Source organism: Dromaius novaehollandiae, chromosome 19 (assembly GCF_036370855.1).
Source record: "Dromaius novaehollandiae isolate bDroNov1 chromosome 19, bDroNov1.hap1, whole genome shotgun sequence".
NCBI classification, from domain to species: Eukaryota; Metazoa; Chordata; class Aves; order Casuariiformes; family Dromaiidae; genus Dromaius; species Dromaius novaehollandiae.
The window spans coordinates 6,820,709-6,839,523 of NC_088116.1; the positions used below are offsets into that span (position 1 = coordinate 6,820,709).

Sequence of the window (18,815 nt, forward strand, 5' to 3'; positions counted from 1 at the left end):
CAATGTTTTGGCTATACTTTTATTTACTTCACGTACTATGAACATATACATTACATGCTACAAAAAAATAAAAAAAGACTTTAACTGTCAAGAAAGTGGATAGTGTTATAATACAATGGCACATGTTCGTATTTTTCTTCAAACTGGTTTGGTTAGAATCCTTCCCCAAAACCATTAACAAAAAATGAAGTGTTTTACTCTTAAGATGATTAGAAATATTTGCATTATTAACAAATACAATTCAAACAGATTAACAAGATTTAACCAGGTCAAATATTAGTAAAAAGGCTGGGGTTTACCAAAATGAAATATATATTAAAAAACCATAGCAGCCAGTTGTACTTTTAGTGTGATATAATGTGTAAATGCACCAGAAGAACACAGTGTAATTGAGCATTCTGCTTTCACGGTGTATTTCTAGAAATGATTATTCTAGTTCTAACACCTGCCTATGCACAATAGACCAAAAAAACACAGCCAAGTAGAGACAAAAGATTGTGACCAACGTTCTTAGCAATGATTTTTTGCACGCATTGGGAAGAAGGGAAGGAACAAATAGAAGAGGATAAACAAAGGCCACAAGAGGATTTCATCTACATGTTTATGAACATATGTTCTACCTATTTTCCTTTAAGAGTTCAATAAGTTGAAATGTCTATTTTGTACAAATGCAAACATAGTAACTCCTATCACCTATGAAACAAAATCACATTTCAGCTTAAAACAGAATAGTGGAAAACAGTTGCATAATGTACCAGTTGACTAAGAAAAACTGCTTGACAAGAACTTAGGATTCTAGTGCAACAGCAGCTATTAAGACTCCTCTAGTTACTTTTTTTGCTCTTTCAAAGTGTACAAATATTTGCAATTTATACAGTCTTCACAAAAACACATCTACAAAGTTTGCAGGGTATTCGCTAGTTAACAATTTGTTTTTCATATTAAAAAGGCAAGATTTGCATAATAAAAATTCTTTCAGAAAAATGTGTTTTGGTATCTTAAAATAATTGCTGATTGGAAAGTTACAAATGTATGGGCTTTCATTAATTGTGATTGAAAAAAATTCCTTCAGAACAAACAGTGTTACTTGAAGAACACAGTTCATTATGCTTCTTTTGCAATACCTGAAGAAAAATATAAGCATATATGGGCAACTGATAAGCTTAGTATGCAAGTCTGTATTTAACAAGTATGACTACTGAAAATTCAGTTGCATTAAATATTAAGGTCAGAGGAAAAACACAAATTAGACTTACAGACACCAATGTGTTACTGAACTTAGAGTTAGTTCCTCAAATTTTCTTCAAAGTAGATTTTATACTAAGCTAGAAGTGATCCCACAATGAAAGACTGGCATATCATCTTAACCAGAATAGCAATCCAAGCTAGAATAGTACTGCAATTACTCTGTTACCATTCTTCTTAGATCACTGCCACAAAAACAGACCCACTGTCAGTTTTCTAATAATCTTTTGTAGTGCTTAGGAGATTGGTGAAGGAAAAGCATGATTCATGTACACTGGCATTAGTCTACAGTATTATTGGGGGCCCACTACCTGAAAATCGGTCAGACTTGCTGATGAGTTAGTTCTGAAGTAAAGCAACTAGTACTTAAATATAACAAGTGTTATCATTTCCAGCATGTTACACAGTTCTGAGGTAAAATGTTACCAGTATTCTGTTTTATGGGTTCATGCCTTGCAGCAATAGCCTTTGCAGTGAGAACTAGTCCTCGCAGCATTTACAGCCAATGAGACATTCTAGTCACATGGTTTCTATTGACCAAAATAATGTTTTCAATTTAATACTATTTACAAAAACTGTTCTGTATGGATTACACTGCAGTCAAAGTTACAAAATTGGTTTGCTTAAATTTGGTCATTAGAGTGCCATATTTGGGTACAGGCAAGGGATAGTTACTTCAGTGTTTAATTTAAGTTTACAAAACTTACTGAATCCATTCTGATTTATATTAGAGAAAACCAGATAATTAGAAGAACAGGCTGAGAAAAAAAAAACAAGCAGTGCACAATATCACTATTCAATGCACTGATTTTCATTATGAGCTATGAAGCGGTATTTACTCTATTATGCCTTTTGAGAATCAATCCAGAAGCACACAGGTGTTTTTCATTAGTTTATTAAAAATAAAATCCTCGTGAATTAACTATCAGATATTTTTACAAATGGGAATTAAACCAGAAGAGTCCCCAGAGTAACTTTAAAATAAAAGTATTATTTGGTTTGTCAGTTCACCATGTTTGACACTGATTTGTACTGTAATGTATAGGAATATTGAAAACTTCTAAAAATATTAAACTGGCCCTACATAATTTAATTTTATCTGAAAGCAGTGCCAATATTTTAGTATATTTAGTGAATCAAACACTGCTTTAAAGCTATGCATTAAAGTGCTATGCACATATTTTTCAGCACTGATACGGATGTTTACACTTCCGTAAGCCTTATATTTGTGAATAAGAAGAGAGATACTGGTGTGTTAACAAAAAATTTAATTTAAATCAGCCGCTATGTTTGAAGCATCAACAGTACTGAAGAAATCAAATCTAGTGTCCACAAACTTCTAGAATTCTGAGGTTGATTTGATCTGTCATTTACCATTAAAATGGTAAGCATCTCTAAATCATACAGCTGTCCCCAGTGTGCTCTATAAAAAAACCCTGTACTGTGCACAGTTAACTCACCATGCAGAGTACTATATAGCCTTTCTAGGACAGAGACTTCAGAATGGAAAAAAAAAATGGAGAAAACTCCAGGATAAATTTGTGAAATTTCTACCTATACATTGAATTGTCTAAGGTTGATGTTTATTGCCTGAGGAAGAAGCAACACAAGAAATAGGACCGGAGAGAGCTATAAATGCTATAATAACATCTATGTTACTGCTTTCTCCAACTGCTGCTGCTGGCAAGGTCCAGTCTGCTGTGCACGTGGACATAAGCAGGCATTACAACCTATAATCATGTACTAGTTCTGCCACTTGACACACAAGTTATCTACTGTCGTACCCTGAATTACATGACCCTTGATTAAGGAATGGTGGTGTTCAGTCCCAGGGGTTTGCAGGTTATCAGAATGCTTATACAAGCAATACCGCTTTCAACATCTGTCGGAACATAGTCTTGATGGCATCTGCAATAAAACAAGTTGAGATTGTTCCCATCTGTAAGCGAAACTGTTGAGCCACACTCAGCTGAAGTCCTCATCAGGATTCTGTTGATCCAGCAGGCGGACATGTGTGAATGGAAAGTGACCACGTTTACCATTACATTCGCCTTCCCACTGACCACTCACATTAATCTTTGTGACCTTTACAAGCTCACCGACCTGCAGGATAAGAAATAAGTAAGTGTTAGAGCATAAAAACACATACGGTGATCTGCTACCCTTCCCTTTAGAGTCTTATCACCCACGTGCACCAGATATACTTCTATAAAAGAGTAATTTTAGTCTTAACCATTTTTGATACACCAGCCTACCCTATGTTATTCACTCCTGAAGAGAGCATGAAGAGAAAGTAGCCTATCTAGTTTAGGTGAGAACTACCTAAATTGAAAGCCTGCAATTCAATACCAATCTTTCAGAGCGGCCTTGGGACTTGACTGATCAGCCTCCACCACAATAAATGGGTTTGGCTGAATTGACAGAGGCTTGCATTCTGCTTGTACCAGATCACGACCTCATCAAGAGAGTGTGGGCTTGCAGGTGTACAAAATAAATGCTGATTGGGAAGCTAAACAGCTCCTCATTTTTAATTTTGAAAGTCCTCTTAGGTACTTTTCACCCAGTACTGAAAGAGTTCTGGATGATAGGGGTAAAAATCTTTTACAAAACCAATGGTAAAACTCTTGAGCTCAGGTAGCATCTGAGCCACAGATTACAAAAACACTGGGAGAACATTCGGGGGAGATATTGCCTTAAGGCTGCTCTGCTCTTACTCTTCGAGCATTCACATCTAGCCATTATCTGAGGAAGAACACAAGGCCAGATGGTCTTTCAATCTTGTTCATGATGGCTTTCTTATATGAAGAAATTCCACAGGTATAGCACAAACAATTGATACCCTCCCTTTTATACCCAAATTGTTTGGTTAGAAAAATAAAATAAGAGTTACTATGGGCTGATTCAGCAATATGCTTTAGTTTAAAAGTATCCAGCTCTCAGGTATTCCACTAAATAAAAGCACTGGTAATATAGCTCATATTCTAATCTCCAAACTAATATCCACACAACCAGTTCTAAGAGTATTGTCTCCCTTTGACAAAAGTGTAAAACTGTGCAGCAGTTACTTTCCCAAGGCTGTGCAGTCATGCAATTCAAGTCAGGACCATAAGTCTAGGTCTAATCAGTCCCCATGTTGAAGGATACTTTAAAGAAGCCACACTTATACAACCTAGGAAAGCATAATTTACATTGCAAAGACATTCACTGAGAAGTTAATAAATGCAACAATTAAAAGTTGCTCGAGCAACTGTATTTCTTCCCCTCTGTGCAGAATTTTATCAATACTCTTATTTACAAGATAACAAACAATGGTTTTCAGAACACTTCCCAGGTCACAGGATGCAGAATGCTATGGGAGAGATACACACTCTATTTTCATTTATTAATGCTGTAAATAAACTCTCAAGGCATAGCCTCAAGCCTTACTGCACTTCATCCAAAGATTCACTGAATATACAGTTGTTAGTTTACACAGATGCTCAACACTGTGTTGCAGACTCATCCAAGACAGAATCTCATTATTCTCACTTTCCAGGCAGTGAGTGAAGAACAAGGAAAACAAATTAAGATGCTAGTCTCCATTAACTTTACAGGTTTTAATCATTTGCAATCTTTTGCCAGAACAGCTTTTAACAGTTCATAAATTCAAAACACTACATGGACATTTAATTAAACCTCCTATGCCTCTGAGGGTTACTTATCTAGTAATGAGAGGTACACTAGAGACTCTTGCTGTAGCTTTATTTTTTCTTTTTGTAGTCATTAGTATAGACATTTTCATGAATCAGATTTTGAAAAAAAAATCCTCTTATGTGTTTGCTGTAGGCAAAAAGGAAGCTTTCTTTGACTACTGAATGCTAGTTCAGCTCTTCAGGAACTTAAGCATGCAGTATGTATAACTTTGCTACTGCTACTAGTCACTAGGGGTTTTGCACCCAAGAAAAAAGTCTGTTGACCAGAACAGCATATCAACTATATTTCCTAATCACAACTATTACAAGAATACCACCCTAGATAACTTAAAAATGTTTCAGACCTGGATACAATCCTTGCATGAGCTTTCAACAGAAAAATATGTAAGTTCCAACCCACAAGGAAAATCAAAGCCTGTCCTCCTGTCCAGCTGACCAACAGCTCAAGATATCCTTGTAACATCAGTGATTTAAGTGACACTTTGTCAATATCTGTGTGCCAGAACAGTGATCCTCTACTGTATTATTTTTCAAACTAGAAGAAAAGTTACCCTTTTCCAAAATAGATCTTTTATAACACTACTTCAATGATTTTTACTTGCAACAAAACTTAAACATCTAAACACATTCACTGCTTTCATCCTGTCACAGGGTCTTTCCTCCTACTGTTTTTCATTCCCATCCTTACTGAAGTTGAAACTTTATTTTTGGAGTCATTTTTCTATTTTTATGGACCAGAGATCAATAAGTATTTTATCTAGTAAGGTTCCCATCCAACCAAAATAATCTATACACTGCTTACCTTTAGAGTATTATTGGAATATACAGTAGTGATACAATATGTCAATTATGTTTTGCAGAACTATCTGAAAACTTAGAAAGCATGATACTGGCAATTCTGCCTACATTAAGTTACAAATATGCAGAAGCTGACCATAAGAACTTACTGTCTGGAAAGCTCCATCTACTCTATTTTGTTATGGACTCATCCACACCATGACATGACACTGATAAGAAAGAAAAACAAGTATGTGTTTTTCTACTCCACATATTTTTATTTGGAAAGACAGACTGCTGGTCTCTGTGCTCTCACTGAGTATCAGAAGCACTACTTTATATAGAATCATATAGTTTATTTTGGATACCTCATGACCAATTCACCTGCAAAAAGCAGGTTCAACACTGCAATGATAATGAGTTAGAATACGGGATGCAGTGCTCCCACTCACTCCCAGAAGCATCCTGGGGTTGGTAGGTTGGTTGTTTTTTTAGGGCTGTTTCAGGATGATTGCAACCAAGGGACACTCATTTATAAGTAGTTTTTACTATGAAAAGCTACACCTGAAACTTTCATATTTAATAATTTGTAAAAGCAGAAAGACTTCTGAGCTCAAATATTCCTTTTTCTCGTTAAAGTAATTACATTTAGCATCGTCTCTGATATGATCTTTCATTCACATTCTATTTATATACTTACATATTTCTATATCAATCAAAGCAGGACTGATTTTAAGGAAGTAAGGGTCATGTGAACATTTCACAAATGCTAACTTAATAAAATGGCTCCATGGGTTCCTTAATAACTTACAGGTTTTTCTAGATCTATTTTGAAACACTGCATGTTAATCCGTATTTCAAATACTCTCCTGAAGATTAGATAGAGAAGTTTTCTACTGAACTATTACTTATTGCAATTGCTACAATTTTTCAGCTTTTAGACCAAAGACAGTTGTTCCCGCTGAATTCTCCTTACTTTTAATGTTGCCTTATGGTATCATTAGTCTATTGTGCATCATCCCACCAAGCACAGCTCCTCAAGGAAAGCACTTGCACCCTGCTATATGGCCAGATTTGTTCCAGTTTTCATCAGAAATTTTAAAACTAAATATATCCCACATGTTTCAAAGCAAAATAAAGCTTCATGTGAAGCCTTCCATATGCAGTAGTTTTATTGCAGGTACTCCTCTTTGGCAAGGTCAAAATGCCAGTGTTGTTCTACTGTTACAAAGAAAATACACTCTTTTAAACGCAGTAGTGAAAAAGGCAGGATATTTTTCCAGTCATTTACCACATTGATCTTCCTTTTTTTTCCCCCCACCCCCTCTTTTAAGCAAAAACAGACTCTGGGAACTCCTTGAATAGATATAGTTACAAGCAAAAAGTCAAATAAAAGATAAAAATCTTTTTTTATACTAAATGTTTTTTTCCCCATAATGCAGCACAGCCTTGATTACAACATCATTTGCTCTGATCCTCCTTCCTTAGCTCTTTGAAACCATGTCAGCTTTAACTTAATGGAACAGTACAGATACGCTGTTTGTAGTTTAGTCCAAAAGTGTTTGATGTGAAGACTATCTGCCTAAAACAAACAGTGAGCTCCACCTCCACCCATGGGTATTGCCGGGTTTAAGATTAAGAGTCCTCGTTTTGGGAAAAAAGTTCTAAATTTATAGTCATTAAGAGGCCTTGGCAAAAATGGACTGAGAAGACTTATATAATGCTTTCTACTAAGTCATCTAAGAAAGATCTCTAAATAAATAGAACAGGAATGACATGAAGGGAAAAGGAATGTGAAAAAGCGGGAGACAACATAGAACAGTAGTTTGACAGACAGGATGAAGAAATATTTGGAGAAAGAAGTGCATGTTGCTTTTTTTCTCCTTATGCAGACCTTGAAAGCAACTCATTAATATTGTGATTTTGAATGATAAAGGGTGCAAAGCTAGGAATGTCTACTAGAAACAGTGATAATTGCCTCAAGTTTTAAGACGTGTAATAAAACACAAGTCTTAAAGTCTGTAAATAAGTATTTAAGTCTGCAAGCTCTACAAAGGCCATTGTTCTAATATAAAGGTAGAAAGACAATATAAATCTTACTTATATTCTGACACAGATGGGCAGAGTCCACACTTGAATTCCTCTCTCCCAAACACTTCAGCTATCAAGCCTATTAGCACAAGTTAGTAAAAGACAGTAGTGGTGCAAGTTAGTGTAGAACAGAAAGATGCTCTCCATGACACTAGAACAGAAAGATGCTCTCCATGACACTAGACTTTCTACGGCACAACGTACTTGACAGAGCATGCAAGTTTCTAGTACAGGACTGGACTAACAGAAGATCAGCCACGGCAATAAAAAGCTGCTCTTCAATGCATAAAGGCTTTCACTTTCACTCAAAGTTGTTTAAGATAACCTACATTTCCAATATTTTCTGACTCTCCTTGTTTCAGCCCATACTACCAAACTGCTGGGAGCTGGGAACCATATAAAGGTTCAGCTTTATATGAAATAAAAGGCAAAGTTAAGCTTAAGAGAACACTGATAGCTCACTGGAGTCAATAAAAGCTTAAAAACAAAACCCAGAAAATAAACCAAAAGGTTTTGATAAATATGCCAAAATGTGATCTCCAACATCTCAAGCAAAACCTAACAGCTGGTAATTGTAACAGTCAACAACAACGCTCAGGGATATTTCCAGGCTCCAGGAGGTAGCTGGGTGAGGAGGATGAGAAAGAGGGAAAAAGAGGGCATTTTAAGCTGCGTGAAAGTCTGAGGGTTAAAATCTTTGCATGTTCCCACAAAATCTGGTGAGTTGGCATAATTTCCATGCACACTTCTTAACCCAAAAATTTAAGTACTGAATCCTTTTGATCCAGAAATGTAACAGAACCTATACTAACTCAGACTGTGCAGACCACTGCCTAAACAAATTACAACTTAAAATGGAAAACAACTTTACATCTCATGAGTTATAAACCAATTATCGTATCTGTAGAATGTGCTGCTTTTGCTAATTCTGTACTAAAGAGATGTACACATACTTACCACAGCTCTGAAATACCAAAGTGCATTTCATACTATGGAAGTTTAAACTAAGTATTTTGAGACTGGAGAGAAGATACTCTGACTCAGCAGAGAAACTGTTTTTTCCCCAAGTACTTAAAATGTTATATAAACAGGAAGTCAATTAGGTATCAGGAAATTCCAGAGCCTTTAGCTCAAAGAAAGCCTAGATTAAAGGATACAATATACATATCATCCTAAGGGAAAGGTCTGCCACTGAGAATACCTTAGATTCAATTTCCTCAAATGTGACTTGGGGGATAACTATCTGATGTGTAGAGATAGAGCACTCTATTCTCCTTTTAAGAGGAAATATCGAAAAGGGTATGTACAAGCATTTAATCGTACCAGGAAGTGAATCAACCTTAGGGAAACTCACCGTTTTATTACAAATCCTACCCCATCAGTCACTGCTTTACATGAGACCTCCCTAATGAGTTGTAATGTATGTTCCTGCCCAACAAACTAAAAACAATGTAACATTCTGCTTGAGGTCAAGGTGTTACTATAAAACCCAGCGTGATCCTCATCATCTTACTTTGTGTAATTTTAAAGAGAAATGCTTACACTGATTGCTTTTAAACCGCTCTTATCTGAGATTGGGGAAAAACTGAGCACACATTTTAAAGACTGGGGTGAGGCAATCAACAGTAAACATAAGCTCAGACATACCACACCTCTCCCTCCCCCCTAAAACAGAAAGACTTCAGAAGTGAAAACATGGATGGAAACACTTATGTTATGTTAGTGATGCTTGACAAAAGACAGGATATTGATTCAGTAATCTAAACATGCTATAATAATCAAACTCTTTCCTAGTCACTTATTAATTTCAAAAACAAAATCCTTTATCTGTAACTTATTAATCATGATGTAAAACCAGCATTACAATACTTTTCTCTTTCTTATTCCTACAAAACTATAATGTGCTTGAAAGGGAAAGCCCTTGAACAGATCTCTTCTTTCTAAGTTTTGCCCATTATGTACCTCCAAAGCCAAGGCTGTCTTGTCGTAGGCATTAGGGACTCGCTTCTGGATAACCCGGGCATAAATAGGGCCATTCTGAAGGTTAGGGAGCGGAGTGTTGATGCTGGGCTGGGCATAGGGCCCTGGCTCCGGCCCACCCAGTGGTTGTGGGTGGGAACTATCCTGGTTACCTCCAATCAGAGTAGATACTGAAGCAGAGGAAGGTCTATACTTCTCGACGTAAGGAACAGGTATCATTCCCCTCTTTCCTTCGCTGTCTTCTGCATTCCACCATTGCTCTTCAGGTTTATCCCGGATTCTCAGTATGTCTCCTTTCTTAAATGGAAGATCTTCTTCATCATTTCCATTAAAGTCAAAGAGAGCTCGCACATATTCAGCCTCCTCCTGTCTGAGAATAACACCACTATTCTGCCTGGATCTGGAAACTGGTTCTATCAAGGTTGTAGTGTCCAAATAGTGTATTTTGTAGAATTCCAGTAAAGATGGCAAAGAATCAAACTCCTGGTCACCTATTCGAAATCTGGTGGGATTCAACCCTGAAAAAAGAAGGCAATGTATCAACATGGTATACAACAGTGACAACTGTAAATTAAACATTTAAGAAAACTAGTATAATCTGTAATTTGATGCAGAATTTGGTCACCTTTGGATCATCAACATTCATCACGTCTAACCTATGTGACATGAAAATGAAATGAGAACTCTTAATAATCAGAATTGCTTGCATGTATTCATAGTTTGGGACTTACTCCCTTATATTAACAGAAGAAAGCTGAAGTTACCAGTTTGGCTTAGCAGGGCAGCAAATTAATATTTTGGCATATTTTTAATGAGACAGCACTATTCTGATCCTGAAGATAGAGCTTTATTGCAAAGGTTTTGTCAAAGAACGGAAAAAGTATATAACAAACAAGTGATTTGGCACTGCCAAACTTCATGAAGCACGAGAAAAGTACTTTGTTTCCTTGGATGTTATACAGAGCCAACAGATAAAAAAGTCAGTACATCTGAGTTTCCCGGGAGCATATACAATTTTCACTATGAGACATTTCCTTTCTTTGTTGTTGTTTTATATGCTAAATCTAGAAAGCAAATGAAATTTTGGTATAATTCCAAGAAAGTGATTTAAAAAAAAAAAAACAAAACGTTTCCCTTCACAGTTTAAAGTTGTTTCAAAAGGACAACATTGCAATACTAGTCATTTACCTGTTGTAACGAATCTTGAGTTACGGACACCGACGCTAAGAAAACGGCTTAGCACAGCAAGCAACTTGTGTGAATGAGCAAATCAAATTATTTTTCCTTTTGATAAAAGCTACCATTTAAATAAAATTATATATGTATATGTACGTGAAAAGGCAATATATCTTTTCATAGCAGGTATAATTCAACCTTTTAATCTCAAGTCTTTAGTTTCTTTGCACAGTTGTCAGAGTCTAAATTATATACCATCTGAACCTCAAATACATTGAAATTGATCCTGTTCATACTGGAGACATTAAAAGTATCAAAGTGCAGATACTCATTTCAGTTTTCAACCTGTCCTTTACACCTTTTTTTCATTTTGTGTTCTTCAAGCTTAGCTGGGGAAAAACGTACGCATGATGTTCTATTTCCACCAGGCCATACGCTGTGTAATCACTTATGGGAAGAATTGTGGAAGAGTGGGGGAGGGTGATGGAGAGGAAAAGACTTATGCTTTAATGAGTAACTCTGCTAGCAAGAAAGAGAGGCTTACTTTGCAAGTCTGCTTCTCTGCAGGGAATATCTAACAGTTCCGAGACTTAGCTTGAGTACAAAGCTAGCAGAATTCTTCAAGTTGTCACTGATCCAGAAACCCCTTCAAAGTAGCACAGTCAGCACAGAAAGCTAACATTACAAGAAATTCCTTCAAGTGAGCAAAAAGGGGTTCCAATAGAGAAAACAGCTTAAATAAGATAAACATTGACAAACACCCAATAAATAAGTTTTAAAGTATCCTGAAGGAACTCAGCCATCAGGGAAGCTGGTTACTGGAAATTCAAAGAAGCAGAACTAAGTAATGGGAAAATGCACATTTGCACGCATTAACAGGCCTGAAAGACTTTCAAAAGAAATTGGTGCAACTGCAATGAGCCAAGAAGCAAAACAATATCCTCAAAAATTACAAAAAAACCCCCACAAGAGATAAGGAAGTTAACATAAATATCAGTAAGAAATGTGAACATGACATAAAAAGAGGAGTAAGATTCCTTGTTATTCTCCCAAGGCACAATATACTACCATGAAGAAAATCTGCTATCTGAAAAGAGGTAAAACTCACTTTTTTTGATGAAATGTAACTTATAGCTCTAGAACTAGCAAGAACTCTGGAATTTCATCTTGGTGGCAGCTCTTAGCTCTGCGCTCTCACAGTAGATGGCTTCTGGCTGCACAGGCAGCATCCCTACACCACTTCAAAATAGCTTGAGTTCACTATATAAGCATATAACATACAAATATTTGGCAATGTTGGACTTCTGCTACACTGTGACCAGTGGGACGCAGTGGGAAAATGTGCTTCACAACAAGTGGTACAGATACTGAGCTTCAGACAAACCTGGTGACAGAAACATGTGTGTGCCTGCTACTATTTTATATGAGAGCCTTTAAGGATCAAGCTTATATGGACACATATCAAAAGAAAAAGTCACAGAAACTACAAGAGTGTCAGAACATCAAAGATCTTCAAAGAAATCACATGGAGAAGAGCAATTTTCTAATGACCAAAGATATTTTATCAGAATATTTGTTGATCACTAAGTTAATTGACACAAAACTGATATCACATGACAAGTCTTGAGTCTGAAGCACTGATTTACCTTTGCAAAACCTACTACAAACTGAGTCAGTCAGTAGGCTAAGATTTCTGCCTCCAGCGAAATAACCGTACACAGAAGAAGCTTAAACTCATAGGAAACAAGCAGTTCAACAGGAACATTCATCAGCTTTGTCAGCACCACAACCATCAGCAGGATGAATAAGGATTTTTTTTTCTTTTTTTTAAATGGGACTGGAAATGTTTAAGAGGCTCAAATGAACCTTACGGCAAAGGAGCTGAGAACAGCCCTCTTGAATTAATGCATAACAGTCTGAAATAGCTGCCAAGGGTAGCCGGATAAAACCTAAGTTGGACTCTAAGAGGAAAAGCCTACTTGAGCCCTCTGTAGGGAAGGAGTGACTAAAATGAGTGCACTGTATCCCGGAAAATAGCATTCTAGAAGACATTCGGCACAATTGCAGAAGAGACATTCGGCACAATTGCAGAAGAGACATTCGGCACAATTGCAGAAGAGACATTCGGCACAATTGCAGAAGAGTGAGAGAAATGCATGCTAGGGTCAGAAAGATCAATGTTATCCTTGAAGAAACAAACAGGTAAGTAGTAGAAAGGAATGATATTACCTTCCCCAAAGCCACTGGTGAGAACACTTGCAGAATACCATATGCATTTCTGATGCTTTTGTTTTAAAAACAGAAGGCAGCTACACAAATCCAAAGCCTGAAAAACCTCTTTTCAACAAGGAATCTACAAGCTTAAACAAAATTATCAAAGAGTATAGTAGTGACAACCTGATCAATACCCGGGGAATTTAAATTAGGGGATTTCTGAATTTAGCTCAAATAGGTATAAAAAGACTAAACAGTTAAAAGTTAGTTAGAAAAATGCAGGCTGGAAATAAAATACAGCTACAGCTTACCAAGCAGGTGGTAAACTCTCCAATGATTTAAGTCTTTTGTGTATACTCTCGTTCAGCTACAAGTTCACGAGCTGAATGATGTTCACTAAACATAGCAGGGAAATAATTCCATTCACTATGGGCCTTAATTTCTTTCATTCCCTGGTATAATGAAATTCAAAGATCAACAGAATTCAGGCTCAGAGGAATCTTTTAGTTTCTTGTTTGAACTACATCACTTCTGGTACCTGCAGGCCAATGCAAAATTAAGGCAAAACCTTCCAAGAGAAAAAAGTTATAGCAACAAGACAAACTCTTCTGGAGAGGCAGAACTGTTTTTCTTCATGATTCTGGGACACTTTTTTTGAAGGCATAATTTCTAGCAGCACATTTTCTGTATCTTCTGAGGGCTTTCAGGAAGAGGAGAATGTGTGTAAAGGTAAGTCTAGCTAGTGGAGAAGCTTTAGTCATTTTCCTATTAAAGTTAGACAACCAGAAAGTACTACAAATTCTCTTCCCTCCTCCCCAGCTCTGCACAGTCAAAGAAAGAGTAGCTGCTCAGCTTGCCCCTGTAGCAGCAGAACTACTCATCTCTGTAAGCTGACTCCTTTGAATCAGAAACACAGAGGACTGAGTATCATCTTTCTTCCTTATTCTGCCCTAGCTCGATCTGTACTAGGACTTAACCTGATTCCATCCAATTCAGCATGTCAGTATAGCAAGCAAAACCTATGCTCTGAGGAAGATGAGGGAAGTGCTAAAATCCAAAGTGGACCAGAATTAAAGAAAATTTCAACTCTAGACCCTGTCAGTTCTCTATACAGCTATGACATAAGCGCCCGTCTGACAATACACTTCAGCACTGAGTTGGTTTCACATCAGCGTGGAAAAAGACTGCTTATGTATGCTTTAAACATTGAGTAGATACTGGGGGAATGGAGGCACAAAATACTTGAATATTCTACTTTTTGAGAGTGCGGCCTGGAGGCATAGCCACGAAGCAGCAGCTTCTCACTTTGAGTTTTTACATTTTCCTCTCCACCCCAACTGCGTTAGTGCAACCAGGCAGTTTTTCCTTGATTCCAAAGCTTCATTCCTTACATTGATAAGTTTCCTGTTTTAGGGAGGGAAGACCTCACACAAATACAAGTTTTCATTTTCATTTCTAGACCTACTGTAAGCCTCCTATGTCTTCAAAAGCACGTTTTGGGCAAGAAAGTCTGTTCTCAGCACACAGGGTATTGAGACACAAGGAGGCTCTCAGGCTGAAGTAAGACGTCAGAGCAATGTAAGCCAGTTTCCTCCCAGAACATCTGTGAATGCTATGATGAAGGCATCTCATTCCAGCCCCTGTGCTTCCCTGCCCACATAGGGACACCTTCTTCTAAAGCACCTTCCTACTCATGCCTGAGCAGAACAAATAAGCACCCATGAACCCCCTGTAAAAAGAGTAAAACCCCATTCACTGACTCCTAACAGATTTCTAAGCATGCCAGGACAATATTCTTACAGAACTTGTATACTATCTTTTCTGCAGATAATCAGAGGAAGAGAGAAACATAAATGCCTAATACATGCACTTTCCAAGCTTCCAATAACTTGCATTTTGAGATCTTAATATCAAAAACTAACAAGAAATGTCTGAGTTAAACCATATTGCTCACTATATCTAAAGTAATTTCATTATATAAAGAGCTAAGTATGCATATCATTAAGTAAAGATTATATGATTCCAGGAAGTACCGTCCGAATTTTATGAAATTGCAGTGGAAATGATTTAGAAGTGTAAGTTAAGAAGCACGTTCTTAAAATGAATACTTACTGAAAACACCACGTTTTACACTGTATCAGTCATACTTTCCTACTTTAGAGAGAAATTTTACAACTCTAAGGTTTCTGACTTTGTCACATTGTTCTTTCAATAGGAAGCATGTTTTACTTTAGATATTTTAGGCATTTTGTTTTAGTGCATATCATACATTTTTACCCTGGATCCATCAGTCAAATTGCAAACATATGATGCATTAAAGTATTTCCTTTGTTGTCCACTACCACGCTAACGCCTGCATTTAGTACTTTGTTTAGTTTTGGATTTCTTTATCCTATGACTGATACTCGATCACAAAAGATACTCTAATTCTGATTCAGCTGTTAATCTCCACCTCCACTGGAAAAAGGATAAATCATTGAATTATGGGAAAGAAAAACACTGTTTCTTTTAATGGCTTTCAGACATTTCAAGAGGATAACTATTTGGGAAATTCTTTTAAATTCTCATTTTCCTCACACTGAAAAATTGACTGCAAGAAGTTAGAAACTGCAGCATATCAGGCAAAAGGTCAATTTAACAAAATAATTTTTTTTAATAATTCAGAAATGGAAGATGATATTTCACTTTTGTGACATTCCAAAGCTTTTTATATTAGGGAAGACAAAGCTCCTCATCTCATTCATTCTGTATCAAAACTGGGTTCCTAGTATCATCTGCACACAGAAAACTTCAAGCACTCATGAATCACACACGTGCTTAACAGACTAACAGAAATCACCATAAGAACCTGATCTGGCATATTTAGATTTCTCAGTGGGAGGCGTGCATTTTCCAAATACAATCAGTTGCTAACAAAGTTATACCATAGTGACAATTATGACAATAACGGCAATAACTTGATCACAATATATAAGCATGACGATTTGCAAACATTTACCTTGTTTTATTGCATTACCTTCCCTATCCAATAGGAAATCTTCTTGAATCTTCTACCAATGGTTCCATCTCCCTCCCATTCCAGAACATCCCCCCCTCCACCTACGTTTTTCTGAAAGAAAATCTATTTTCTTTTTAATTTTGCCAGCACTGTGTCATTGGTTTGAGAGTGAAAAGATGGCAACTTCAGCACAGCGGTATAATTTAAAAATCACTAAAACTTGATCATAGAAATATCTGTGGTGCAGGAGTGGTGCCTCACCTATACTCATAACATCCAGGAAAAAATAAATAAATAAAAGGCCAACCAAAATGTAATTATTTTTGCTATAGATTAACCCTACTACGCCAACAGCCTATATAGCTACAGTAGCACCTACCCTTCTAACACAGACAAACACTTAAGACAGAAAATAACTAGCTATGGGACATTTAGTGATTAAAAAGAAAACAAAACAAAACACCAAAACCCAATGAAGTTAAAACACTCATAACACAAACCAGTCCAATGAATACCACAAAACATTACTGAGGTTAAGAATGTAGCATAAGCTAAAAAAAGTTAGAACAGCTATTTACTAAAGCAGTATCACAGCAGCTAGAACATGCATTCAATATGAAAAATACTGTTTTTCCAGAGAAGAGTTGCTTTGCAGAAGACTACAGCCCAGTAAAGTGACTGGCACTCATATTCCAGTGTCCTTCTTCACCACTACCTTTAAAATCCTATCAGACTGGATTCCACAGGAGACTATCCTAGTAACTGCCTCTGTTCTACATAACATCAACCCTGCATTTTGCACAGTAATTCCTGCATCAAGCCTCCATAAACCTATGACAATAAATCTTTGTCTTGACAGACATCAAGCAATGAGGAATTCACCATGTCTTCTGGCAAAACATTTAACTTCTCATGGAGATAATGACTTCCACTTTACTTCCAGCTGAATTCAGACACCTTTAACTTCCACCTTGTGGAGCTTTTCATGCTTTGGGTGCACGTTGCAGCCAGAGCAGGTTACTAGGATAAACACAGTGCCATCAGGCTTTTCCAAATTTGCCAACTGTAAGTGTTCCCAAGCAGGGGAAATCACTGTATAATGGTGCAAACCTACTGGCAGGCTTGCTTTTTCTTATGTTGACTCCTTCATAGTCAGCTGAAGTCCATGCAGAGACTGAAAAAACCTCCTACAGCAGATACATTGCTGCATTTTCCCAATATACGTCTATTATTCCAAACACAAACATCTGTATCAAAAAATGTCTGTCTCTGTAGCAATTCATATGCTCAATGTAATTTCCTGCAACTAAGTTAGCCAGATCTCTTATTGTACAGCAGGTCTTCCAGACTTCAAAACTTTGTAGTAGCGCCTTTCTGAGATGCTAGCAATATGCCCACACCACGCTGTGAACATTAATACCAGAACTTGAGTAGTTTTAGTAACACACTCAGTAATGCCCCAGGGACACTGGTACCTTTTAACTCTGCTCTCACTTACACATCTAAGGATCAAGCACCGCTGGAGACTCTCATTCATTTAGTTACATCTGTACTATCAGAAATGCTGTTTCACATGATATGTTTTTCCCTCCAACACAAACAGTATATTCTGTTCTATAGCTGTTGCATCTAAACACACTTTTTCATATTAGATCTTAGGGTGATGAAGAATACTAGCAACCCTCCTTTTCAAAGGATGCAAGGGGAGAAAAAAAACCCTTCACATCTGATTTAAAAGAAAAATTGTCTTTATGTTCCCCAGGAGTTCCCACTACTTGATTTACCAAACACTTTGATTTGTGACTTGAAAGTAAGCCTCAAAGTCTGTCTTCCAACGCAGAACTACCTCGTCAGAATTCAGCTTTCAGGTGACATTTCCACAGAAGGGTCCCCAGGCCCCCAGAGATGCACGCACCATCTATTAATTACCGCTGGCGGCTTTGTGAAAACAAAAGCACGAGTGAGCACTAAAGCCGCCGGATCTTTCGGGAGGGCTGCAACGAGCGCGCAGGTCCTGCGCAAGCTTAACTATGTTATTAGCTCTTTTAAGGCTGGTGCGGACAAACATCTCGGCTCGGCCACCAGCCGCAGCGGCAAAACGCGACTTAATTCCTCCACAAAGAGCTTCACGGCTGGAAGCACCGCCCGGAAGGAGCGCGAGGCCCCCGGGGGGAGGCGCAGCCCGGGGCGGGAGGCCGCCCCGGCCGCCCTCCCCGGGACGGCAGGGGCTGGGGGGCTCTGCCAGTCCGTGGGGTCACTCACCCGGGGCCCCAGGGCCCTCGCCGCCGGACCGCCGGCCGCCCGCCGGCCCCAGGCTGTTCACGATGTAGTGCGAGACGCGGGAGCTCTCGGACACCGAGAGCACGAAGTCGCCGGGGATGGTGCCCGAGTCGCGCACCAGGAAGGTCCCGTGGCGCTGCCCCTGCAGCAGCGACACCGCCTCGGCCCGGCTCAGCCGCCCCCAGTACCAGCTCGCCCGGTCCTCGGAGTCGAACTGCCCGGCCATGGGGGCCGCCCGCCCGCAGGCCGCGCTCGCTCCTCCCCCCCACCGCGGGCCGCCGCTGCCCGCGGTGCCCCGCTCCGCGCCCAGCCCTGCCACCCAAAATGGCGGCCCCTGCCCTGACCTCACCTACCGGATGTGA

At 38.3% G+C, this 18,815-nt stretch overlaps 1 protein-coding gene across 2 annotated transcripts; it reads right to left on the reverse strand.

Moving 5' to 3' along the window:
* On the reverse strand, positions 1–18,815 carry CRK (CRK proto-oncogene, adaptor protein). 2 transcript variants are annotated; one of them, XM_026105576.2, is made up of 3 exons: positions 18,436–18,815; positions 9,938–10,303; positions 1–3,348 (listed from the first exon to the last, which is right to left on the reverse strand). In XM_026105576.2, exons 1-3 carry the CDS (start codon positions 18,677–18,679, stop codon positions 3,341–3,343), a joined length of 618 nt encoding a protein of 205 aa, XP_025961361.1. In that variant the 5' UTR covers positions 18,680–18,815; the 3' UTR covers positions 1–3,340. The 2 variants fall into 2 exon arrangements, with proteins under 2 accessions (XP_025961361.1, XP_025961360.1); XM_026105575.2 differs by having other exon boundaries at positions 9,768–10,303.

Bases quoted from the DNA above. Each gene is read 5' to 3' on its own strand.
- CRK (XM_026105575.2), bottom strand. From the start codon at position 18,679: ATGGCCGGGCAGTTCGACTCCGAGGACCGGGCGAGCTGGTACTGGGGG. The intron at 10,304-18,435 runs GTGAGTGACCCC...TTCTTTTTTCAG, and splicing joins CGAGGGCCCTGGGGCCCCGG to GGTTGAATCCCACCAGATTT. The intron at 3,349-9,767 runs GTACATAATGGG...CTTATCCTGCAG, and splicing joins AGACAGCCTTGGCTTTGGAG to GTCGGTGAGCTTGTAAAGGT.